Consider the following 24,841-nt stretch of genomic DNA (forward strand, 5'->3'; position numbering starts at 1 on the left):
AGCCCCCCCTTACCCTTCCTCCTGCACCGAGCCTCTCTCTCTGCCCACGCACATCCGCAGGGGGGCAGTGTGTGGGAGACACTCAGGGACCAGAGAAGCCCTGGCTTCTCCCTAAGTTGGAGCTACCTGCTCCACTCTACCTCCACACCCCCCACACCCCACACCCCCACACCTTTGATTCCTGAAGCAGTCGCATCTAAAGAGAGGCTCTCTTGTGATGTCGAGTTGTGGTGATGTCTGTTCCAGTGTGACCAGCCGTCCCCATATGTCTTGAAAAGTTAGCACGGAAAGTCCAGATGGTGGGAAAGCCTCAGTCCCGGGCAAACGGGACGTTTGGTCACACCTAGCTGTTACTTCAGATCCATCAAGAATCAGCCCTCTAAGCTGAAGTGAGAGATTCAAGGGGAGGAAATTCAAAGGAAGGAAAACTCCAGAAGCTAGGTGAAAAACTAACCTTTGCTAAACATAGACACAGAGCTGGAAGTTCCTCTTACATGATCTGATTTATACCTTGTGACAGTCCAATGAGGCGGGCATTGCTTTTCCCAATTTATAGATAAGAAAACTGAGGCGCGGGCAGCCTAAGTCATCTCCACCTGGAGAACAGCCAGTATGCAGTGGAGCGATATTAGGCTTGAAACCGCACCATGGCTCACAACAGGATCCGGAGTTGAACTCAGAATTCTGACCCCACATTGAGGCATCCTTTTCTGAGCTGCCTCCTCTTAGAGCAGGCTCAACCCTCCCTTCCTTTCTTTGTCCTCAGTCTGTGTGATGCAAACCTGCAGTTTTGATGTTCTAAATGACTTCTGTGGCTGGAGCTGGGTGCCAACTGCCACCGGGGCCAGGTGGATCCAGAAGACGGGGCCATCGGGGCAGTGGCAAGTGGGACCTGAGGATGACTTCTCAATACCTGGTAGTGAGTAACGGGGGATGCTGCATCCTTTCATTTCCAGTTTGGGGCTGCGGGTGACCTACTCAGGAGCTTATGATGTTTGTTTTACAACAATACAATAACTTGTGCTTGGGGCAGCCTATAGGCCAACTGCAGTAACCTCAAACTCCTGTTTACTCCAGCTGCATGGCAGGAAGCAAACTCCAAGCACCCACCCAGTTTCCCTCCCTATCATCCTACTAGTTCTACTTGGAAAACCCATCACAGCCTGATCCCCATGTCTTTCCCTTTTTTCATTTATTCATTCAGCAAATACTATGGGGGCATTGGATATATGTCAGGATACAAAGCAGACAAGGAGCAGTAGGGGGCGAGGGGAGACAGTTACTGAAACAACAAATAAAGAAATTATATCATAGGGTGAGCAGTGTTATTGAAAAATAAAAAGTTGAGCAAGGTTAAGGGGAACACAGGAGTGGGGCAGGTTGCAAATTTTAAGTAGGGTGGTCAGAGAAGGTCTCATTCAGCTCACACTTGAGCAAAAGCTTGAAGGAGATGAGGGAGTGAGGCATGAAAAGCATTCCTGGCAGAAGGGGCAGCCATGCAAAGGCCCTGAGGTAGCAGCAGGCCTGGGGAGCTGCAAGAGCAGTAGGGAGCCAGCGTGGCTGGGATGGAGTGAGAGAGAGGGAGAGGGATAGAGGGAGGAGCTCAGGGATCACAGGAGGGGCAGATCAGGCAGGCCCTCGAAGGCCATCACCAGGCTTTTTCCCTATAGGAAATGGGGAGCCTTTGCAGGATTTGGAGTAGAAGAGTGACTTGATCTGACTTATATTTTAAAACATCACCTGATTTTTGTGTTGAGAAGCCACTCAAGGGAATGGGTAAGGGTAGATGCAGGGACACCATTTAGGAAGCTTTTTGCCAGGTTATTCTCTTTCTTTCTCTTCTATTCTATCCATGTTTACCTCCAGCTTCCTTTTCACCATTGCCTGCACTCTTGCCTGGGTTTTTCTTCCTCTTTCTACCATTGACCCAACCCTCCCTCCCTCCCTTCCTTCGGTCTCCTATTCTTTCTCTGTATTTCCTCTCTCAGTCTTCTCTGTACCACACACACTTCCAGCCCTCACTGAGTATGGGCCATGACAGGCTTTGTGGGTCAATCATAGAGCACGAGGCTCCCCTACCCAGTTTATACCTCTTCTTTCTTCTATTTTCCTTTGTATCTCTCCCTTTTCAGCCCTTTCCCTTCCTTCCACCTAAGTTCCACATTTTATTTTCTCCTCTTCTCCACTTTTCCCTCACCCAGATCCATCAGTCCTCTCTGTCCACCCCACTCTGAGCTCTCCTTCCTCTGCCTGAGGTTTGCCTTCTTGAAAGGCCCCCCCAAGAACCCCCACGCCCAACTTCACTCTGGGTCCCTGGTCAGCAGGATGGCCCAGCCCATCTCTGCATCCCCCCAGCTTCAATAAACGTTGGCTGGCCTAAGATTTTCCTCCCTTTCCCTTCCCCTCTCACCATGCTCACTTCCTCATATTTTTTTCATCTCCCACCTCTCCTCTGTCCCCCTTTTTCTGTCATCATTTTACCATTTCTCTTCCTTCCCCTCCCCTCCCCCTTCCCAGGTGTTTACCTCCTCTCTTCTTTCCCACTCCTGCTCTCCCTCCCCTTTGTCCTCCCTCTCTCCCTGCCCGCCCTGCACCTGGCTGGACCAAGGGGCGGCCAGACAAGTGGGCGCACACGCTCGGGACTCCCTGCTCGGGACTCCCTAAGAGACGGCTCCAGTTTTCTTCCCAGCTACTAGTTGCGTCATGGGGCGAGGTCCAGGCTGATTGGCTGTCTGCGCTGGTGGCGACGGGTGGGTAGGGAGCCAGCCTAGGGTACCCCAAGGGCCCCCTCTCACGCGTTCGTGTTACTCGGCCATCTCCAGAGGGTCAAGAAAAGGAAGAGGCTGTGACTCCAGAGGACCTAAGAAGTCAGAGCCCCAAGGACAAAGGTCTGCGAGCCGCTGCTTTGGGGAATCGTTGGGCGGCCACAGCTCCCTCACCTTGGCTGGCCACGCACTTCTGGGCGGACCGAGGCCACATCCGGTTGGGGCTCCCCGGGGCCAGGCGCCCCCTGGGGCCCCTCATCCCTGCTGCCGCGTCACCCGAATCCCAGGCCCCTCGTCACCGGTCTCTCTGTTCCTTCCCAGAGGGCTCCTACCTGCTCCTGGACCCCAAGGACGCCAAGCCGGAGCAGAAGGCGGTGCTGCTGAGCCCCCTGAGCCAGTCGCCGGGCTGTCTGGGCCTCACCTTCCGCTACATCCTCCGCGCCCAGTCTCCCGGCGCTGGCCTCCAAGTCTTCGCCAAAGTCCTGGGTTAGAAGTCCTTCGCCTGCTGGCCTTCTGGGGCTTCATCTCCCGGGGTGGGGGGCGGGGAGTGAAATATGGGGCGTCCCTCGGGGTCTCGGGAAATCGGGGACGTGTAGGACTTTATTCCACAGAGTGGGAGCCGGGAGCTTGGAGAAATAAAGGTGCCGGCACCTGAGAGAGAGAAGGGTGAATTTAGGGGGATGTGGCCTTCAAGTATTCCCTGTGCTACTCATCCTTTGGAGTAGAGGTTTTTAGTCACTCCGCAGTGTCCTTACTTTCACTTCTCTCTCCCATTCCTTCTTTTTAGGCAGCATCCGGAAGCACATTCTCTTCTCAGGAATACCGGGACCCAGTTGGCAACCGGTTTCTGTGAAATTTACAGGCCAGGGGGAGATTCAGGTAGAACAGAGCGAGGGCTTAGGTTTCCTGGCAGGTAGAAGGCACCCGCCTCCCCCAATGCTGAAATGCATGGAGGGTCTGGGCCCTGGAAGTGAGGGTCCCGAGTGTCCGAGTGCAGTCGAGTCATACAACGGCTTGGTGCTTGGGGTCTTGTGCTCACTCCAGGCCCACCATTCCTCTCTCTCCAGTTCATCATAGTGGGCGTGTTTGGAGTGATCCCAGAGCCAGCTGTGGCAGTGGATGCAATCGGCATTGCTCCCTGTGGAGGTGAGGGCAGGGCCCCTGGGAAGCCCAGATCTTTGTGAATCTGGGCAGGATAGGAAGGGGAGAATGAAGAACATGGTGGAAGTTTTTCAAATCTCCCATTTCGGCCCCTAGAGAGCTTTCCTCAGTGTGACTTTGAAGATGATGCCCGCCCCTTCTGTGACTGGATCCAGGTATCGGGGGACGGTGGACACTGGAGCCGGGGAAATAGAAGTGCATCTGCCCAAGGGCCCCCTAAAGGAGGTGAGGAGTTTGAGGGCCCTTCAAGCCCTTGAATCACTGAATCTGGTTCCAACTCTAGGGTGTCCTGGCATGACTCATGGAGGAAAGGTCATTAAGATTTTATAATGGTGAAACTCAGTCAGCAGCAGCTATGTTTGTTGGGAAAATACCATTTGGACAGAGCTGTGGAGGTGAAAGAGCATTCTCACAGCTGTGAGATCACTGAAGCCCCCCCCCCCCCAAAAAAAAATCCAGACCTCTTCCTCCATCGAGCCTCAGGCTTCCAAAGCCACATCTCATTTTCAGCAAAGGAACCTGGTTGGTTGGTTTGGTTTTCCCTTTCTTTCTGATCCTTTCTTCTGTTTGAAGTCTAAAAAGAGCAGGGGCTGAAAAAAGAAAGTAAAAAATGTAGGAGTTTGGCTGCCCACCTCAGACCACCATTGGGAAATCAAGGAGTTGTTCCAGCAAATTTAGTCAGAGCCTCTCAAGGGATCTCATTCTGCCTTGTCCCCTCCTTTTGTTCAGAGCATCATTACATCTACCTGGAAGCTGATAAGGCCTCCCAGGCGGGGAAGTCTGTCCAGCTGGTGAGCTGGCCCTTCTGTGCCTCTGAGGTCATCTGCGTGGAATTTTCTTACCACATGTTTGGCCTTGGAGAGGGCCCTACTCTCCAGCTCCTGTTGGGGAGTCCTGGAGGGACCACTTCAGACACTCTCTGGAGCCGTGTTGGGTCTCAGAGCCCTGGCTGGCTGCAGGCCTCCGTCACCATCCCTTCAGGACATCAGCAGCCCATGCAGGTGAGAGATGGAGGGAGTGTGTCTACACGTGTCTGTGGGGGAAGGTGGAGCATGATGCCAGGAACCCCGGAGGACAACGAGGGGTGAGAAGATGGAAAGCTAGAAGGGGACCAGAGAAGAGGTGAAGTTACTGTTAAAGGGAAGAATATTCATTTCCTGAAAAGGGGTGGGGACAGGGCTGGACTGTGGAGGCCAGAACAAGGTATTTTTTGGAGAAGACAATTTCTATGCCTTGTAGAGTTGCTGAGCTGCTGGGGCTTCATTTTCATTTCTCTCTCTGCTTTTCTCTCTCCCCACTTTCCTTCAGTTGATACTTGAGGCCATCACGGGCACCAGCACCACCTTTGAGGTTGCTGTAGGTTTCATCTCCATCCGTCATGGGACCTGCTCAGGTAAGACAAAGCCCAAGGCCCAAAAGGGGGCCGTACCCTGGAATGACCATCTCTTGGACTACTCCATAGGAACCATTTTATGGGATCCTCTCTTGTGCCTGAGGTCTCCACTGGGACTCTGATTTCCTGTTTGATTTTTCCTTTCTATATTCTTTCAGTCCCCCAGCCCTCCATCCTACTGCTTCAGTGATCCTGAAGGCAGAAACCATATCCAGTACTTTTCTGGACCTTGGCACAATGTCTGATGTTGATTAGGAGCAAATTAGGTGTGTGTTGAGAAAGAGAATATTGGAGGTAGGGAGAGAGGGAGAGGTGTGAATGATTTAGGCCTTTGAGTGCACTTCCTCCAATTATAGGTGACAGAAGAAGGTGGTATGATTGTGACTAAACTCTAGGGGTTTTATTTTATTTTTGACAGAACCTATGTCCACAGTGCTTCCTACCACAGAGAAGCCCACCATCCCTATGGAGGGAACCACATTCACCTTAGAGAAGCCCAGTGTCCCCACAGAGAAACCTACCATCCCCACTGAAAAACCCACAGTCCCCACAGAGAAGCCCACTGTCCCCACTGAAAAGTCCACCATCCCCACAACAAAATCCGCTGTCTCCATTGAGAAGCCCACCACTCCCTCTGAGAAACCCAGCATACCCACTGAGAAGCCCACCACCCCCACTGAGAAGCCTACCATCCCCACAGAGAAGCCCACCATCCCCACAGCAAAGTCTACCATCCCCACTGAAAAGGCCACCATCCCCACAGAGAAGCCCACTGTCCCCACAACGAAACCCACTGTCCCCACTGAAAAGTCCACCGTTCCTACAGAGAAGCCCACCGTTCCCACAGAGAAGCCCACCGTTCCCACAGAGAAGCCCACTGTTCCCATAGAGGGGTCCACCATTCCTACAGAGAAGTCCACCGTTCCCATGGAGAAGTCCACCGTTCCCATGGAGAAGTCCCCCGTTACCACGGAGAAGTCCACCGTTCCCACGGAGAGGTCCACCGTTCCCACGGAGAGGTCCACCATTCCCACAGAGAGGTCCGCCATTTCCATGGAGAAGTCCACTGTTCTCACAGAGGAGCCCACCATCCCTATAACAAAACCCACTATTCCTACAGAGGAGCCCACCATCCCCACAGAGAAGCCCACCGTCTCCACTGAGAAGTCCACTGTCTCCACAACAAAACCCACCATTCCTACAGAGAAGCCCACCATCCCCACAGAGGAGCCCACCGTCTCCACTGAGAAGTCCACTGTCTCCACAACAAAACCCACCATTCCTACAGAAAAGCCCACCGTCTCCACTGAGAAGCCCACTGTTTCCACAACAAAACCCACCATTTCTACAGAGAAGCCCACTGTCCCCACAACGAAAGCTACTGTCCCTACTAAAAAACCCACCATCCCCACTGAAAAACTCACTGTCCCCACAGTGAAACCTGCCGTTCCCAGTGAGAAACCCACAGTCCCAACTGTAAAGCCCATTGTCCCTACAGAGAAGCCCACTGTCCCCACAACAAAACCCATAGTCCCCACAGAGAAGCCCACCGTCCCCACAATGAAACCCACCGTCCCCACAATGAAACCCACCGTCCCCACAGAGAAGCCCACTGTCCCCACAATGAAACCCACTGTCCCCACAGAGAAGCCTCCCATCCCCACAATTAAACCCACTGTCCCCATGACAAAACCCACCGTCCCCACAGAGAAGCCCACCATCCCCACAGAGAAGCCCCCCATCCCCACAATGAAACCCACTGTCCCCACGACAAAACCCACCATCCCCAAAGAGAAGCCCACTGTTCCCATTGAGAAGCCCTCCATCCCTACTGAAAAACCTGCTGTTCCCACTGAAAAACCCACCATCCCCACAACAAAACCCACTGTCCCCACAACAAAATCCACTGTCCCCACAATCAAACCTACCGTCCCCACAACAAAACCGCCCATCCACACTGTCTCTACAACAAAACCCTCCATCCCCACAACAAAATCCACCGTCCCCACAACAAAACCACCCATCCACACTGTCTCTACAACAAAACCCCCCGTCCCCACAACAAAATCCACTGTCCCCACAATCAAACCTACCGTTCCCACAGTGAAACCCACCGTCCCCACAATCAAACCTACTGTCCCCACAATGAAACCCACTGCCCCCACAACAAAATCCACTGTCCCTGCAATCAAACCTACTGTCCCCACAATGAAACCTATCATCCCCACAACAAAATCCACTGTCCCCACAACAAAACCGCCTATCCACACTGTCCCCACAATGAAACCCACCGTCCCCACAGCAAAACCCACCGTTCCCACAATGAAACGCATCGTCCCCACAACACCCACCATTCCCACAACAAAGCCCACTGTCCCCACAACGAAACACATCATCCCCACTGTCCCCACAACAACACGCACCATCCCCACTGTCCCCACCACGAAACGCGCCGTGCCAACTCTAAAGCCCACCATCCACGTCGTGAAGCCCCCAGGAGCGCTGACCCCCCCCACCATCCCCACACTGCAGCCCATTGGGCCAGCTGTCTGGGCCATCACTGCACCTACTGCAAGTGCCAAGACCAACGCCACCACCAGGACCACCAGAGGCCATAGACCTCCAGGTATGAGCTAGAGCCTTGGGCATGACTGAGGAAGAAGCAGCTAGAAGAGAGAGAATTAAGGAAAGGGTTGCCTCGGTAGGAAACTTCAGCCTTAGAGGAGGGAGGAATCAGACCCTGACAGCTCTAGGAGAAATTCTGAGAACTTCAGTTAGCAAGAGGGACAGTGTGAGGTGGAGAGTGTGAGGAATCAAACACTTGACTGCTTTTTATTTTGTTTTAAAATTATGATGCAATTCACATACCATAAAATTCAACCTTTTAAAGTTTTTTTTTAGCATATCACAAAGTTGTGCAACCATCATCACTTACTTTTTTTTTTTTTTAATTAGAGAAGTCGTAGATACACAAAAAAATGTCAGGCAGACGGTATAGAGTTCCAGTATACCTCCCACCTCCTACAGTTTTCAGTTTTCATTATTAACACCTCGTGTCAGTGTGGTGCTTTTGCTGCAATTGATGAAACAGTATTATTATTATACTAATTTAGTCCATAGTTTACCTTAGGGGTCACTGTTGTGCAATTCTATGGTTTTTAAAAATTCCTATTCTGGCAACATATATACAACATAACGTTTCCCACTCCCACCACACTCAAATACACAATTCAGTGGTAATTACATTCACAATGCTGTGCTGCCATCCATTACCAAAAGTTTTCCATAACCCCAAAAAGAAGCTCTGTTTCAATTAAACATTAAGCCCCCATTCCCTACCTCTCCCCCAGCCCCTGATAACCAGTATTCTAGTTTCTGATTCTGTAAATTTGTATATTCTAAATATTTAATATAGGTGAGATCATATAATATTTGTCCTTTTGTGTCTGGCTTATTTCACTCAACGTAACGCCTTCACGCCTCATGCATGTTGTAGTATGCATCAGAACTTCACCCCTTTTTATGGACCACTGATATCCCATTGTATGGATAGACCACATTTTGTTTATCTCTGCTTCAGTTGGACATTCCAGTGGTTTCCATCTTTTAGCAATTGTGAATTAAGCCACTAGGAACATTGGTGTGCAAATATTTGTTCAAGTCCCTGCCTTCCGTTCTTTTGAATATATACCTACAAGTGGAACTGCCAGGCTATATGGTAATTCCATACTTCACTTACTGAGGAACCATCAAACTCTTTCACAAGAGTTGCACCCACCAACAATGAACAAATGTTCCTAGGTTCCCACAACCTCTCCAACTCTTATTGTATTCTGTTTTTTAATAGTAGCCAACCTAGTGTGTATGAAATGGTATATCATTGTGGTTTTGTTTTGCATTTTCCTAAAGGTTAATGACACAACATCACTTTTAATTCCAGAACATTTTCATCAACCCAGATAGAAGTCCCACACCTCATATTCTCCCCTTCTTCCAGCCCTGGTAATCACTAATATACTTTCTGTCTCTATGAATCTACCTATCATGGACATTTCACATATAAATGGAATCATCCAATAAGTGGCCTTATGTGACTGGCTTCTTTCACTTAGCATGATGTTTTTGAGGTTCATGCATATTGTAGTATATTTCAGACTTCATTCCTTTTTATGGCTGAATATCATGGGCCTACTTCTTAGAAAACTTGAGTTTGGGAGTAGAGGGATGATAGAAAAGCTTCCAGAGAAAAGCTATGGAGTGGAGGCTTAATAGAGTCTGTGTTTTCCCCCTAGTGAGCTGTCCCCCACAGTCCCACTATGAATCTTGTGCTTGCCATGCCACCTGCCAGCACCCCAAGCCCCACTGTGAGATCCCCTGCAGGCCAAGCTGTGTCTGCAACCCTGGCTTTTTGCTTAGTGGCTACAACTGCATCAAAGCCTCTGACTGCAGCTGCCACTACAACAACACCTTCTATAAGGTAAGACTGCCAGGATCCCCTATGGGAAACTGCTGGTGGAATCCCTGGGTTCTGGTTCCATCTGCTCCCCATGTGAGGTGAACTTGGATCAATGGGTCATTCCCTAGGGAATCAATTCAAAAGCAGTAGCTACATAGAGTTGGAGTCATTCAGGCAGTGTGTGTTCTTGATGACCATCTCTGTTCAGACCACCAGTATTTGTGGAGCACCAGTTTTGGCCTGGCATGACATGAAGCTGGGAAGAAGATTCAGCCATCCTGTGGTCTTATGCTAAGTGTTTTTTCTGGTCTTGATATTTCCCTACTTCCCTGCCCTGTGAAGGCAGCCTTAATGACACATATTTGAGGCTGGAGTTGTCTTGTGGTGTCAGACCCTCATGGCCATCCTGAGGAAGGCTGGGGTCCCTGCGAGTAGGGAGAACACTGGACACAGGGTACAGTGTCAGGCAAGTTCTAGGGCAGAACCTGGCATCCCGAGTCTTGGGCCTTTCTTCCGAAGGTAATTGCATATCCTGCTAGGTCAAAAAGAGAAAACGAATTGATGGTCTCCTGGAAAGGCTCAGCCAGGTTAGATGCTTTGGAGGGCTCTAGACCAGTGCTGTGCAGTGCAGCGAGCAGGCAAGCCACACACATTTAATATTTCCTAGTAGTCACTTTCAGGAGGTAAAAATAAAACAGGTGAAATCAGTTCTAATAATATATTTAATGCCAAATATATAATTATTTAAATATTTGATCAATGAAATGTTATTAGGGAGTTTACATTCTTTTTTTTTTTTCAAACAAAATCTTCAAAATGCAGTGTGTATTTTGTGCTTACAGCCTATTTCCATTTAGATAGGCCACATTTCAAGAGTTCATGGCAGGTGGCCACTGCATTAACACAGGTCTAGTGTCAGACAGATCCAAGCTTGACTCGTAGCTCTAGTGCTCACTCACAGGGTGCCCTTGGGCCAGCTTTTTAACCTCCTTAAATTGGTCTCTGTATGTATCAAACATGCACAATAAGATTTTCTACCTCATAAGATTGTCATGAAGACAAAATTAGATCTTGGTACATACCAGTTATTAATAAGTGTTAAGAATTAGCAATTTGATAATATGATAAATCTCATATGCAACATAATTATTATTGTATAGTTGAGCAACTATTGTCCCTCTTTGGCTGTTCTCCCTGTTCAGAGCTCTTGTTTGTCTCTTTTGGGGCCATCTCCTGCCCACCCCCCTTTAACTAGCCTCCTGGTCTCTCCATGTCAGAGTTATGGCTGCCTTCAGCCAGAGCCTGGGTTGAAAGACCTGTCATAACCATCAGCATCAAGCAGCTCTTTGTTCTGCCCTGGGAAGACATATATTAACTCATTACATATCCCTTTATGCATCCAACAAACACTGATGGAGTATACCCTATCCTCCTGGCCTGGGGGCTGCTGTGAATAAGGCCTCGTCCTTGCCCTCATGGTGGTCTCGGATTCCGAGGAGCATCCTGGGTCTTGCTTTGTTCTTTCATTCACGAAGTACTGATCGAATGAGAGCTCTCTCCTGGGCCCTGTGCCACATGGTGGGGCTGAAATGGTGAGCAGGGCACTTAATACAGGGCACTTACGGTCAAATAATCACCAAAAATAAATAGAAAAGTGCCACTATGGTTCGTCATCTCCAAGAAAGGTCCCCAGATCCGTGAGGACAATCAGGTCAGGAAGGTCTGGGAAGTATTCCTGAGAAAGTAACCCTTGAGAGGAGCTCTGCTGACTGTGTAGGAATAACAAAGGCAGGAATGAGCATTCTAGGATGTGAGAATAGCACATGAAAATGTCTTGTGATGGAAGGTTATATCAGGTGGATGGTGGGACCAGGAAGCCTGTGTACAAGGTTGGGTCTATGCAGTGAGGAGGAGAAGGGGAAAGGGCCCCATGAGCTATAGCCCTGTGATTCCTGATCCCTTGTTCTCAGCCCGGGGAAGAGTGGTTCAACCACGACTGCTCGGAGTATTGTAGCTGCGTGGGCAAATGGGCTACATGCCACGCTTCTCAGTGTGGGGCACATAGAGTGTGCCAGGAGAAGAATGGCCGCTTTGGATGCTACCCCCAAGGTGAGACCCTCCCCTCCTGCGGTCCCTGCCTGGGACCTGTCAGAGTGAGTGGGGCACCAGCACCCTAATCCTTCCTTGATCAGAGGAGCTGGGGGGTGCCATTCAGTGGGTAAGGTGAGTTACAGCACCTACTTCATGTGATTCCTGTCTTCCCCTCAGTAGGCGCTGCCACCTGTGTGGTCTATGGGGACCTTCATTATCTCACCTTTGACCGGAAACCCTTGACCATCTTGGGTAAATGCACATACATCTTGATCCAATCCTCAGAGGAGTCCACAGGTAGGGTCCTGGAGACTCCCGTCCTGACTTGGGTGGAGGGTCTGAGATTAGAAGTGCCAGGCCTGGGGCAGAGTGGGTGACAGGAAAGGGCAGGGAGCTGGCGTGGGTGGTATGAAAGGCCAGAGGGAAGCAGGGCCTCCTGGAGGGAAGGACTGAGAGCTGTACCCCAGAAGCAGGAACATCCTCAGAACCAGACCAACAGCCAAAATGAAGGTAGTTTAAGCTACTTCTCTTTATTGGGTCCCACCTGAGCAAATGTGTATCAGGGGCATACTGTGCCCTCGAGACTGACTCAGTCCACACAGAGGGGAGATGGCGAATAAGTGGTGCACAGCTCCAGGCTGTCTTGGAAGTGGGGAGATGACCATGCTCCCACTAGTGTCTGCCTCCTGCCTCCCATCTTGCCCTGCAGGTCAAGCTCTGGGGCCCTTGATCCCCGCAATAGGTGCTCTGAAATACTTGTTGTATAATCTCCATCCCTCTTCCCACCCAGTCCCACACTTTAGGGTGACCGCAAAGACCGAGGAAAGAGGCCGGGATGGCATCACCTGCCTGAGCAAAGTCTCCGTGACCCTGTCCCAGGTCACCATCACTCTACTCAAAGGCAGGCACGCGCTGGTGAGCCCCCAACCTCTCCTGCCTTACGCAGGCCCCTGGGCCTATGTGGCCTGCTCTCGTGCTCTCTAAGTGTGGTTTTAAATATGATAACAATGGCAGAAGCCCTACTGGGGAGAAGGTCGCCCTGCTGCAGATGTCATGCCTTCCAGCAGCAGAATAGTTGGGGGATTCTCCTTGACCCCCAGGTCTGTCTGTCTCTGTCTCCTTTTTCTTCCAGGTTGAGGGTCAACGAGTCACCCTCCCAGCCATGCCTTTTCAAGGAATCTTCCTGTTCCTGAGTGGGCGATTTTTGGAGCTGCAGACAGCAGTTGGTTTGCGGGTGCGATGGGATGGTGACCAGCAGCTGTTCATGACCGTGCCAGGGTGAGGGGGTGACTCAGTGAAGCACCTGCCACTTCTACTCCACCCTCCTTCTCCTAGGCCCCCTCCTCTTCCTTTCTCCTTCCTTTCATCTTGGCATGTTCAAATTCTTCATCCTTTATGGACCCCCAATGGTTAGGAAGCACAGTGCCCAAATCAGAAGACAGAGATGTACACATGATGCTTTGGGAATGTGCTAGAATGAGTCACTAATGGACCCTGGGGACTTTCAGAAGAGTTGCCCCTTTGATCTGGGTCTTCAAGGAAGAGTGCCTACCCAGATAGACAAGGGAAAGAAAGACTTTATAGAATCACTGAACAGCAAACACAAGAAAAACCTAGTATTTTAGGGCCAGCAAGAGGTTTGCTAGGGGTAGGAGATGGGGTGTGAGCAGAAAAAGCGAAGAGGAGAGACTGTAAAGGTGAGAGCTCTGAGGTCCTCATGGGCTTGGAACCCTTGCGCAGGGGCACCTCTGGCCCCCTACCCCACCTCTTGGCTTCCCCAGCGCAGCCCTTCTCTGTTAGTGGTCCCTCAGTGGCCAACCCTTTCTCTCCCTCAACACCCCTCCCCACTCTGTCCCTACAGCACCTACTTTAGCAAACTCTCTGGTATCTGCGGAAACTTTGATGGCCAGAGCAACAATGACAACCGGAAACCAGATGGCCACCCAGCAAGAGATGAGAAGGAGCTGGGGAACAGCTGGCAGACGAAGGACAAGCATGAGGACAAGGACACACAGTAAGTGGGGTCTGCCCCATCTCCCTCTCTGCCCTCCCATTCGTTCATCCTTTTGAGAACCCTGACTCCTGTCATCTCCTTTCTCTCTCCTCTTCTCTTCTCTTCCCCCAACTTCTGCCACTCTTCTCCCAGCTCTGTCCTCTGCTGAGTTCACAAGCCATTGCCACCTCCCTCCCTCGACTGCCAGGTGGACTCAGGTCCATGCCCTTCTGGGGACCCCAGCTTCTAGCTTGTCAGGAACTGGAAACTCCAGGCCTTTCCACCTCTTATAGGGTTTGAGTTCAAATGTTCTCCACCAGTGGTTGGAGAGAGCCATGCGACTGTTTTCAGCTGTGCTGCCTGGTGGGCCAGGGACTCAACTGGATGCTGGCCTTGACTCAAAAGGGATTTGGGCTGGGTCTCTTTTAGGTGCCAGAGCAACCAGGGGACTCCCCCGTCTTGTGATAAAACCTTGCAGGACAGTCTTCCAGGGCCACAGTTGTGCGGCCAACTCATCGACCCCCAGGGACCATTTGAGTACGAAAGAGGGCAGGAAGGGCTGCACAGGGCAGCTTGGGACCTGGGACCTCCAGGTGGGAGCTGAGGGGGGTTCCGCCCCCCTCGTTCCTACTGATTTTGCCTCTCTCCTCAGGAAATGCCTGCCTCACCTCCAGGCCTCTTTCTACTACAAGAGCTGCTTGTTTGACATGTGCAGCTTCCAGGGGCTGCAGCAGATCCTGTGTGTCCACATGGCGGCCCTGACTGAGGCCTGCCAGGCTGCTGGCCACATGGTGAAGCTCTGGAGAAGCCCCCAGTTTTGCCGTGAGTTGTGCCGAGAAGCAGGGTAGAGAATGCAGGACCCCTTCCTTTCAGACCCAGGTGCAGTCATAATCGTGGAATCTGAGATTTTAGCACAAGCTTGGAGACAGCCTGGTGGAACCCCTTCACTTTCACCAGAGAAGAGTAAAGCCTGAAGAGTTAGAAAAACTCCACGGATAAAACCATAGTCACTTTCAAACTCAGAAAGCCTCCTTAGCTGTGCGAGCTCTGTTAATGACCCCAGTCTTCACACCCACTCAGAAAACACAAGTACATGAGGGCACACATAATTCTCCAGCTCCTCATGTTTGCATCTATCACAGCCCTATTGAGGCTGTTCTCCCCTGGATAGACCTGCTCCCAGTTTAGGCTGGTGGTAAGGTAGCATCTGAGCAACAGCCTCTTGGCCCGAGCAGCTCAATTAGCTTCTTGGACCCTTTGGTCCAGACAGAATGATCCAGAAAAATCCAGACCTTCTAGGGCCCTTCCATTCCTGGGGAGTAAACTGGGCTTCCTTTGTTATGCTTCTCCCAATCACTCTCGCTTTTAAGATTGGGCAGAAGCCTCTAGCTGTGGATATTCTGAGCATGTCCGTCACCCTGTCCCACCCCTGTCTTGCCTGGCCTTGTCCTCTTCTCACCTCTTATCCCTCTACCAGCTCTGGCCTGCCCATCCAACAGCAAGTATGCGCTGTGTGCCAAGTCGTGTCCCAAAACCTGCTACTCAAGATTCTCTGTCCCGTACTGCCCAAACCGGTGTGTAGAGGGCTGCGAGTGCACCCCAGGCTTTTTCCTCGGTGGCCTCCAGTGTGTCCCCGATTCCCAGTGCGGGTGTGAACAGTCCACAGGACGCTACCACCTGGTGAGCAGCTGGGGATGGGCCCCTTCCTGTTCCAAAATCAGTGGCAGACTCTCCTAAGGCCAACCCTGGACCAGACAGAGAGCCAAGGGATTTAGGGTTAGGGTTAGGGAAATTCTGGCTCGGATGCAGTTTCTTTTTTTTCTTTCTTTACTTCTTCTTTTCCCACAGTCTGAGATGGAATCAACAGGCTCATTTCCCTCACTGCTTCCCTCCCAAAGCCTGAGGGCCTCTCCAGCCTTTCCTGCTGCCCCTTCCCTGTCCTTCATGAGACTGAATCATTTTGCCCACTCTCTGAAGACCCCCCTCCATCTGCACTTTTTCCAATGTTATATTCTCTCCTATCAAGGGTCCCTTTCTCTTCCTTTGTTCAGAGTTTCCCTCTTCTCAGAGGCAGCATTTGGAGCCAGCTCTTCGACCTGTGGCCCTTCTCTCTTCCCTCTTTGCCGGTTCCTCACCCATAGCCTGGAGATAGGAGTGTCCGTCAAAGCCTTTCGCCAGCTTTCCTCCCTGTCCGCCCATGCCCAGGCTAGACCACTGAACCCTCTCAGCCTGGGCCTTGCTCTTCTCCCATTTTGCCTTTTACCAGCCCCTTTTCTCCCAACTCTACCCCCCAGCAGCCTCTGCCTGCTAGAATCCTTCGCCTCTTCTGAGCCGGTCTGAAATACTGCCTCCTCCTAGAACCCTTCCTGATAAGCCGAGTCAGAAAAAAACATCTTCCTTTCTTTTTGCATACTATGTGGTGTCATTCTTTTTCCATGTGACTATCCCTTTATTGCGGCACCATTTGTTGAATTCCCAATGGCAGGTGAGAATTCTACCACTGAACTACTCCTGTACCCCTAGAAAGCATCTTTCTTAACTCTTGTAGCAAAAGCATATTGTCTATGTCAATGCTTATTGGGTGCCTTGATTGTCTTATCACATTTCAGTATATTATTTATTAGTTTGCTTGTTTACTGTCCCCTCTTGGATGGTGAGTTCTGTTAAAACAGGGCCATTGTCCATGTTAGTCATTGTTGAATCTTCCATGATGAATGACCTGGCACAATCTAGAAGATAAATAGCTGTCAAAATAGCAAACTAGCAAACAAATGATTGCCTGGGTAACTGAATGAATGCCAGACTTTTGCAATGGAGCGTTGAGCTTTTGGGAAACAGGCATGCCTCCCCAGTGAGTAGGCCAGGGATCTAAATAGTACTGTGCTATTGTGTCAGGCCTCAAATGACTTCTTTCCCCTCCTTCCCCCAGACAGGGGATGATTGGTATTTGCCAGAATGCAAGGAACGCTGTTACTGTGATAAAAACCGCCAAATTAAGTGCATGAATTCGAAGTGTGAGCCCCCATATAACTGTGTCATAGAGGATGGTGTCTATGGTTGCCATACTGAAGGTGAGCATTGAGGCATACAGTCTCCCTCGAGGGGATGGGCCCACCCTAAAGTTGTCCCCCTCAAGAGCTGGGGCCTAACCAGAGGCTGGCAGGCCACTGCCCAGAGCAGGAGCATCTTCAAGGACTGAGAGAATGAGGTGGGGTGGGAAACTCTCTCCTGGCCATGCCCAAGCCAGACAGACCATAGGAAGGGTCTGTGACTGGCCAGTGGGCACCACCCCATCCCAGACTCACCAAGATGGCGGCTCTGGGTCAGGGCTTTCTGGGTGTCCTTGAGGGGCAGTGAATCCCTGCAGTCCATCTTCTCCTCCCCAGCTTCTGGCATCTGCACTGTCTCGGGTGACCCTCACGTGCAGACGTTTGATGGAGCCCTGCACCACTTCATGGGCTCCTGCACCTACACCCTGACCCACACCTGCTGGTATGTGCCCCCAGAGGCCTCCTTCCTTGTGCACATCACCGGTGAGTTCCGGGGTGGCAACCTTACCACCTCCTACGTCAGAATTGTCCACGTGCAGGTCTTCAACATCAAATTCAAGCTGCTCAGACGCCTCAAGGTCATGGTGCGTGCCTTCCCCTTCCTCACAGACCCTGCGCCGTCCCTGCCTGCTCAGCTCCCGCTCCACCCCCCACTGCCCGCACCCACCTGTCTGGCTTCTTGAAGCCCCTGGGGGTGTCCAGGGGCAGACACCAGCCCCTCTTGCTCTGCCTCTCTCCTCCCACTGTGAAATACCCACTATGCGCCTCCTGCTTTCATGGTCTCTTGCGTCATTTTGTCTTTAATATTTTTAACGTGGTCAAATATGTACATAACATGAAAATTATCTTAACCATCTTTAAGTGCAAACTCAGTGGCACTAACTGTTGACAGTGTTGTCTCTTTTCAGAATATTTCCATCACCCCAAATCGAAGACTCTTATCTGTTGAACAATATCTCCCTCTCACTACCTTCCTCCACTCCTGGTGTTTTCTTTTTTTTCTTTTGGTTGCATATAAACAACTCAAATTTTCCCATTATAGCCACTTTCAGGCGCTATTCAGTGACATTAATTAATTATATTCATAATGCTGTGCAACTGTCACCCTCATCCATCACTCACACTTTCTCATCCCCTCAAACAGAAACTCTGTCCTCATTAAATAGTAACTCCCCACCCCCACCTCTGCCCACAGTAGCCTCTGATTGGCATTCCGTTTCAATGATTTTGTGTATTCCAGAGATTCCATACATTTGTCCTTCTCATATTTTTGCCCCCATTGTTGTCCTTGTCCCGAGTTCCTTTCTGACTCCCCTCCTGTGCCCCCCTACCCCTGCAGATGAATGGTCACCGCATGGCCCTGCCCCTGTGGGCTGCGGGAGGCCGAGTGAGCGTGGGGCTCAGTGGCTCCTTTGTCCTCCTCCGTACCGACTTTGGACTTTGGATCCGCTACGATGGGTTCCACCTCGTCGAAGTGACAGTCCCCTACCGCTACATGGGCCGGCTCTGTGGGCTGTGTGGTGAGTCCCCCAGGTGCCTGCAGGAGAGATGGGGCGCTGGGCAGGAGCTGTCCCCTGTCATCTTGACGTCTCCATCAGGCGTCCTGAGTGCTTGCAACTGATGCATTCATTGGTTGAGGCCATTGCTCAGGAGGGTAGGATCTTGGGGAGGCTGCAGATGGAGAAAAAGAAAGGGCTAGCCTTGATAGGTTGAGTGATGAGTGACGGGGGCCTCTTTTAGGAAGGAAGATGGTGGCCCCAGAGCTACTGTCCCCTCCTTCCTCCTGCAGGGAACTTCAACAAAAACAGACTGGATGACAATAAGGACCCCAAAAACAAGCCCACAGCAACCTCTGCCCAGCTGACAGCAGCCTGGATGGCGAGAGAGCTCTCTGAGCCTGGGTGAGCCGGGGATGGGGGCAGCCAGGAAGGGTGGCTGGTCAACAGCCTGGAGGTGTTCCCTGGGCCTCTGCATCCCTGCAGGAAAATCCCCCAAGTCCCTCCCCCTTTATTCTCCTTAAAATTAGGGTTTTTTGTTTTCTGGTTTGGTTTTTTTGCATGGGCAAGCACTGGGAATCCTGGGTCTCTGGCATGGTAGGTGAGGACTCTGCCTGCTGAGCCACCGAGGCCCGCCCTCTCCCTAAGATGAAAAGTTGTCCCAGCCTTCTATGCCCCTGGTGTTGATTCATCCTAGCCGAAATGATCTGCCTTTTTGGAGAACTCTCTTGGGAAATCCACCCTGAGAGCTAACCTTTTTCCTTCTTGCTGCCACTTCCGGCTTTCCTCCTTGACGCTTCCGTTTTGTTGTCTTCCCCATCTTCTTCCCTTCCCTTGGTCCTTCTCCACTCTTGCTTCAGTGTTTTGGGGAAGGCTTCACCAGTGCTGTGTCTCTGTCTTTTTCCTCTACCCCTCAGCTGCTTCCCTGTGGGTGGCAAGCCCCCCAGCTGCCCAGGGAGCATAGTGGCAAAAACCTGGACTAAGGACTGCGAGATCTTAATTAACCCTCGGGGTAAGCCACACAACATCCCAGCTCCTTCATCCTCCCTGGGATGGGAGACCAAGGTGGGAGAGTGGCCCTAGGGCGAAAGGGTGAGAAAGATCAAATAGAGGAGGAAAAGCAGCCAGGGTCAGGAAGTGGGTGAATGAGTACACAGGGCAGAGGCTGAGTCCTCCTGCCTGTTGCAGGCAGTGGTTGTGCAGTCAATAGGGTTTTGATTGAAATGGATATATAATTAGCCCCGGAGGCCCTCTGGGGTCTGGCCCCCTTCCCCAGCTTGCCTGCCCCTCTCACACCTCTACTTTTGCCCTCCCAGGACCCTTCTCCCAGTGCCATGGGCTGGTGTCACCGCATGCCAGCTTTGACAGTTGTGTGTATGGCCAGTGTGGGACCAAAGGTGACCCCATCTCCCTGTGCCGAGCTTTGCAGACCTATGCCACCCTGTGTGCCCATGCTGGCCAGCCCCTCTCCTGGCGGAACAGAACCTTTTGCTGTGAGTGACCTGCTGGCCAAGCTTCCCACCCCGAACCGCATCCTTTCTTTTTCTCTCCCCCTTTCCTCTCATCCTGGCCCTCAGCACCCATGTGGGACCCTCCTCTCAGTGGTTCTCCTCTCTCCAAGCACAGCCCCAATCCTGGGTCTCCCTGCCTTCTCCATCAGATTTTTACCTCACCCCCACATATTGCTCATATTGGGTAGCATTCCCTGGGCCACCTCTTTTCCCTTGGCACCCGTGACCATCAGGGTATGTGGATACCCCCATCCACCTTGCCTGATGCAGCTGTTCTTCCCAGCTATGAGGTGCCCCACCGGCAGCAGCTACAGCCCCTGCGCCCAGCCCTGCCCCATCACCTGCCTCAGCCTGAACTACCCGACAGACTGCCCCTCTCACCTGCGCTGCACCGAGGGCTGTGAGTGCCAGAGAGGCCTGGTATTGAGTGGGACGGCTTGCGTGCCCATCGGCCAGTGTGGCTGCACCCTCCTGGATGGCTCCTACCACCCTGTGAGCAACGAGCTGCCCCGTGGCCTTCAGGGGAGAGCCTTGGGGAGGTGGGGAGGTAGGGGGGTGGGGGCCACATGCGTGAGGCCTCAGCCCAGGGTCAGCTGCTGAGTTTCCACTGACACCCCACAGGTTGGGGAGAGCTGGTACTCAGACCGCACCTGCAACAAGCTCTGCACCTGCTCCAGCCATAACAAAGTGTCATGTAGTCATGTCCCCTGCAACAGCTCCCGCTACGAGATGTGCATTCAGCACGATGGGCTGCAGACCTGCCGGCGCACAGGTAGGATGGCTGCCAGTGCCCGGCATGCTTCCCTACCTTCTCTCACCTGCTGTCCTGCTGAACCCCCAGAGGGAAGAGATGACCTTCCTCACTGCCGGCCAGGGCTCCTGGTGTATCACCTATCACCCTCCCGGTGACCACCACCCCAAGATGGAAGATTAGAAATCCCTCCCTGGCAGAATCGCTGGCAGGCCTCACCCGTCCCAGCCCCAGGCTCTGGATTCTTTCCTTGAACTTCAGCTTCCTTCCCTTTTGAGGCTCCCAGGCCTTTATCACATTCTTTTCCTGAAAGCAGAGAGAACTGCCACCCTAGGGATCCTGTCCAGTCCAGCCTGCAGGCATCTCTCCCTCCCCGCAGGAATGGCGCTGTGCCACGTCTCAGCGTACCCCCACTATGTGAGCTTCGACGACAGTTACCATTCCTTCAGGGGTACCTGCACTTACATCCTGGCGCACGTCTGCCTCCCCACCATGGCGTTGTTTTCCTTCAAGATTACTGCCAAGAACGAGAAGTGGGGAAGCCAAACCCCACTTGTCTACGTCAGCCAGGTCAACATTTACCTCTTTAGTGCCCGAGTCACCCTGGAAAAGGACCACCGTGTGCTGGTGAGCAGGGTGGTGTGACGGAGGAGGAGGGCGGGTGGACACAGCTGCCTGTGGGAGGGCACCGGAACTCCTCCTACTCACGGGCCCACCCTCCTCTACAGATTGACGGCAGACAAGTCTCCCTTCCTGCCAGGACCCAGATCCAGGGGGTCTCCATCACTGCCGAGGGCCTCTACACAGTGTTCACCACCAACTTCGGGTTGTCTGTCAAGTTCGATGGCAGACACCTCTTAGAGATCCAAGTCCCGCAATCCAATTACAACCGGGTACGAGGGGAGGAGGGCAGCCAGAAAGGGGGATTCACATCTTGAGAGTCCCAAGAGGTCGATCCCAGGAAGGAGGGCTAGGGAGTGTATCTTTCTATTGAGAGTGGAGAAGAGAGCTGCAAAGAGATGCTGTCAGACCTCCCCGACACTAAAAACCCTTCTACCTACCTAGCTCTGTGGTTTGTGTGGAAACTTCAACGGCGAGAAAGATGACGAACTACTGATGCCCAATGACGAGCTAGCCAGGAATGACATCGAATTTGGGAACAGCTGGAAAGAAAAGGATGACACTGACCCAGAGTAATTGTCCCCTTAGACACTGTACCTCTTCCCAGGAACAAGAGCTGGGAATCTAGTCTGTATGGGATCCTTGAGAAAAGTCAACCAGAAGCTTTTATTTTGCATGTAATTGGAGGGGAGGGATGGCTTCTCGGTTCCAGGGTGGCTGGAATTTTTTTGGTGGAAACATGAAGGTCTCCCTTTCTTTGCTTATAAACTTGGGGAAAGACTAACACCACCTCAGGGAAGGTTGGCCAGAGCTCAGGTTCACCAGCGAAGAGAAGAGGGGTTGTGGGCACGGGACAGTTCTCTCACAGGATCACTGACTCAGAATGGTTTTCTTAGGTGGTGTAGTGGCTGGCCTTGTGCTGACCCCTCTCCTTTTTCAGTTGCCAACCAGATAACCGGGACCAACTAGCACACCAGGTGAAGCTAAGTGAAAACTGTAATCCAGTCAATCTAGCACGGGCCCAGCTGCACTGCCAGGCAGCCTTCCAGAATCCCAGCTGGGGGAGATGTGCCTCCCTGGTGCCCTCCAGGCCCTTCTTGTTCGGCTGTATCCATAGCTTCTGCGAGCTGGGAGACCTGAAGTGGGCCCTCTGTGATAGCCTGCAAAACTTTGAAGCTGCCTGCTGGGCCCATGGACTCAGGACCCCAAACTGGAGAAATAGCAGCTTCTGCCGTGAGTGTCCTTTCCAACCACCCCAACCCCCATTCTCTTTTTCTCTGTGTACCCCGAAAGCTCTCCTGCTGTACTTTTGGTTGTCCCTGACCTAGTTCTGACCACGTGTCTCTCTCACTTAGAACCTTTTATAGTCATCTCTTTACCGGGACCCCTGCCACTAGCACAGCAGGCTGGCACCTTTGCCTGCGCCATCTTTCCAAAGGAATTATGATGGTGTTGCTCTCTTCTACATGGGCTGAGCCTGCAAGATGAAGTCTGGGCTCCTTTGGTGATGGACAAGGCCCCTAAGCCACCCTAGCTTCACTGCCCCAGCCTCTCCTCTCCCACTCTCCCCAACTCGTTGCCCTTCACATCAGAGACACCAAACCACTTCATTCCCCATGCAGTCTTTGCAGTTTTCCAAAACAATAAACTTTATTTTTAGAGCAGTTTTTGGTTTGTAGAGAAATTGCATGGGAAGTACAGAGTTCCCATGCACAAACACCCCACACTTATTGTATAGTCATTTCAGACTTATTGGACAGTTTCAAAAATAATACACACTCCATATGGAGAACTCCAGCCTAACCCTATCCCCCAGAGACCCCCATCTACCAATCTGGACATTTTGCCACATTTGCCATATCATTCTATCTATCCATCATCCATCCATCATCTATCTTTCTGTCTATTTATATATTTTCGGAACATTTGAGAGCAGGTTGCACACGTCATACACCTTTAACACATAATACTTCTATGTACATTTCCTAAGAACAAGAATATTAACTCATGTAACCACCTTAAATGCAGTTACAAAGTTCAAGAAGTTTAGCATTGAGAAAAAGCTTAAGTAGGTATGTCCCAATAATGATCTTTTGGGCATTTTCTCTTCCATTCTTAGTCCCATCCAGAATCACATATTGTATTTAATTGTTATTGTCTTTTTTGTTGCTTGCTCTTTAAAAAAAAACTGGAAATGTATATGCAATATAAACCTTCCCATCCCAACCCCTCCCTGGCATACCGTTCAGTGGGATGGATCACACTGACAGTGTGATGGTGCTCTCACCGCTATCCATTACCAGACTTTCCCTTCACCCAAACAGGAACCCTACACCCATTATGCATCAACTCCCCATTGCCCCAGTCCCCCGTTCTGTGGCAACTTATATTCTGCTTTCTGTCTTCTGTGAGCTTGCATATTCTCTGGTATTCTCTTTGTGGTTACCATGGGGCTGAAATTTAACATTCTACACCCATAACAATCTCATTTGGTTTGATACTAACTTAACTTCAATTTACTACTCAATCACTCCCCACCTTTATGTTGTTCTTATCACAAATTATATATTTATACATTATGAGTACCAAACTATTGATTTAGCATTACATCTTTTTTTTGAATTAAAAAAAAATGTATTTACTAATTAAAAAATAAAGAAACAAAATAAAACAACATACATAATCAGTAATTCACAATATCATCACTTAGTTGCATATTCATCATTTCTTAGAACATTTACATTGATTTAGAAAAAGAAATAAAAAGATAAACAGAAAAAGAAATAAAACGATAACGGAGAAAAAAAATTATACATACCATACCCCTTACCCCTCGCTGTCATTGATCACTAGCATTTAAACTAAATTTATTTTAGCATTTGTTCCCCCTATTATTTATTTTTATTCCATATGTTCTACTCCTTTGTTGACAAGGTAGATAAAAGGAGCATCAGACACAAGGTTTTCACAGTCACACAGTCATACTGTGAAAGTTATATCATTATTCAATCATCATTAAGAAACATGGCTACTGGAACACAGCTCTACATTTTCAGGCAGTTCCCTCCAGCCTCTCCATTACATCTTGAATAACAAGGTGATATCTACTTGATAGCATTACATCTTATGTATTTGTTTTTTGAACTGTAGAAAGTAAAAAGTGGGATCACAAGCCCAAGCTATAATAGTACTTATATTTATATATGCCCATCTTATCTTTACTGGAGCTCTTTATTTCTTTGTGCAGCTTCAGTCTGTTATCTCGTGTCCTTTCATTTCAACTCCCTTTCACATTTCTTTATTTTTTTGTGCAGCTTCAGTCTGTCATCTCGTGTCCTTTCATTTCAACTCCCTTTCACATTTCTTGTAGGACCAGTCTAGTGGTGATGAACTCCCTTAGCTTTTGTTTATCTGGGAATGTCTTAATATTTCCCTCCGTTTTTCTTTTTGCATGGCCAGGCACCAGGAATCGAACCCAGGTCTCCAGAATGGCAGGCGAGAACTCTGCCCACTGAGCCACCATGGCCCGCCGTCCCTCACTTTTGAAAGATGG

At 50.7% G+C, this 24,841-nt stretch overlaps 1 protein-coding gene across 4 annotated transcripts in view; it reads left to right on the forward strand.

The window, feature by feature from the left end:
- The window catches only part of ZAN (zonadhesin), a 39,829-nt gene that overhangs the window by 3,102 nt on the left and 11,886 nt on the right, over positions 1-24,841 (forward strand). For 3 of the 4 annotated variants that reach the window (XM_077140819.1, XM_077140822.1, XM_077140820.1), the window contains exons 7-36: positions 767-919; positions 2,823-2,888; positions 3,087-3,251; positions 3,553-3,644; positions 3,833-3,911; positions 4,023-4,151; positions 4,656-4,927; positions 5,235-5,319; positions 5,738-7,945; positions 9,612-9,796; positions 11,746-11,884; positions 12,044-12,163; positions 12,657-12,781; positions 12,999-13,144; positions 13,728-13,880; positions 14,289-14,396; positions 14,512-14,681; positions 15,337-15,539; positions 16,789-16,930; positions 17,246-17,493; positions 18,249-18,429; positions 18,699-18,810; positions 19,323-19,417; positions 19,722-19,898; positions 20,200-20,408; positions 20,538-20,688; positions 21,047-21,294; positions 21,396-21,560; positions 21,733-21,860; positions 22,229-22,521. In XM_077140819.1, coding sequence (XP_076996934.1) covers positions 767-919; positions 2,823-2,888; positions 3,087-3,251; positions 3,553-3,644; positions 3,833-3,911; positions 4,023-4,151; positions 4,656-4,927; positions 5,235-5,319; positions 5,738-7,945; positions 9,612-9,796; positions 11,746-11,884; positions 12,044-12,163; positions 12,657-12,781; positions 12,999-13,144; positions 13,728-13,880; positions 14,289-14,396; positions 14,512-14,681; positions 15,337-15,539; positions 16,789-16,930; positions 17,246-17,493; positions 18,249-18,429; positions 18,699-18,810; positions 19,323-19,417; positions 19,722-19,898; positions 20,200-20,408; positions 20,538-20,688; positions 21,047-21,294; positions 21,396-21,560; positions 21,733-21,860; positions 22,229-22,521 — 6,747 coding nt within the window. The remainder of the gene's footprint in view (positions 1-766; positions 920-2,822; positions 2,889-3,086; positions 3,252-3,552; positions 3,645-3,832; positions 3,912-4,022; positions 4,152-4,655; positions 4,928-5,234; positions 5,320-5,737; positions 7,946-9,611; positions 9,797-11,745; positions 11,885-12,043; positions 12,164-12,656; positions 12,782-12,998; positions 13,145-13,727; positions 13,881-14,288; positions 14,397-14,511; positions 14,682-15,336; positions 15,540-16,788; positions 16,931-17,245; positions 17,494-18,248; positions 18,430-18,698; positions 18,811-19,322; positions 19,418-19,721; positions 19,899-20,199; positions 20,409-20,537; positions 20,689-21,046; positions 21,295-21,395; positions 21,561-21,732; positions 21,861-22,228; positions 22,522-24,841) is intronic. The other variant, XM_077140821.1, reaches the window with a different exon arrangement.

Source organism: Tamandua tetradactyla, chromosome 23, assembly GCF_023851605.1.
Source record: "Tamandua tetradactyla isolate mTamTet1 chromosome 23, mTamTet1.pri, whole genome shotgun sequence".
In the NCBI taxonomy this organism is placed as follows: Eukaryota; Metazoa; Chordata; class Mammalia; order Pilosa; family Myrmecophagidae; genus Tamandua; species Tamandua tetradactyla.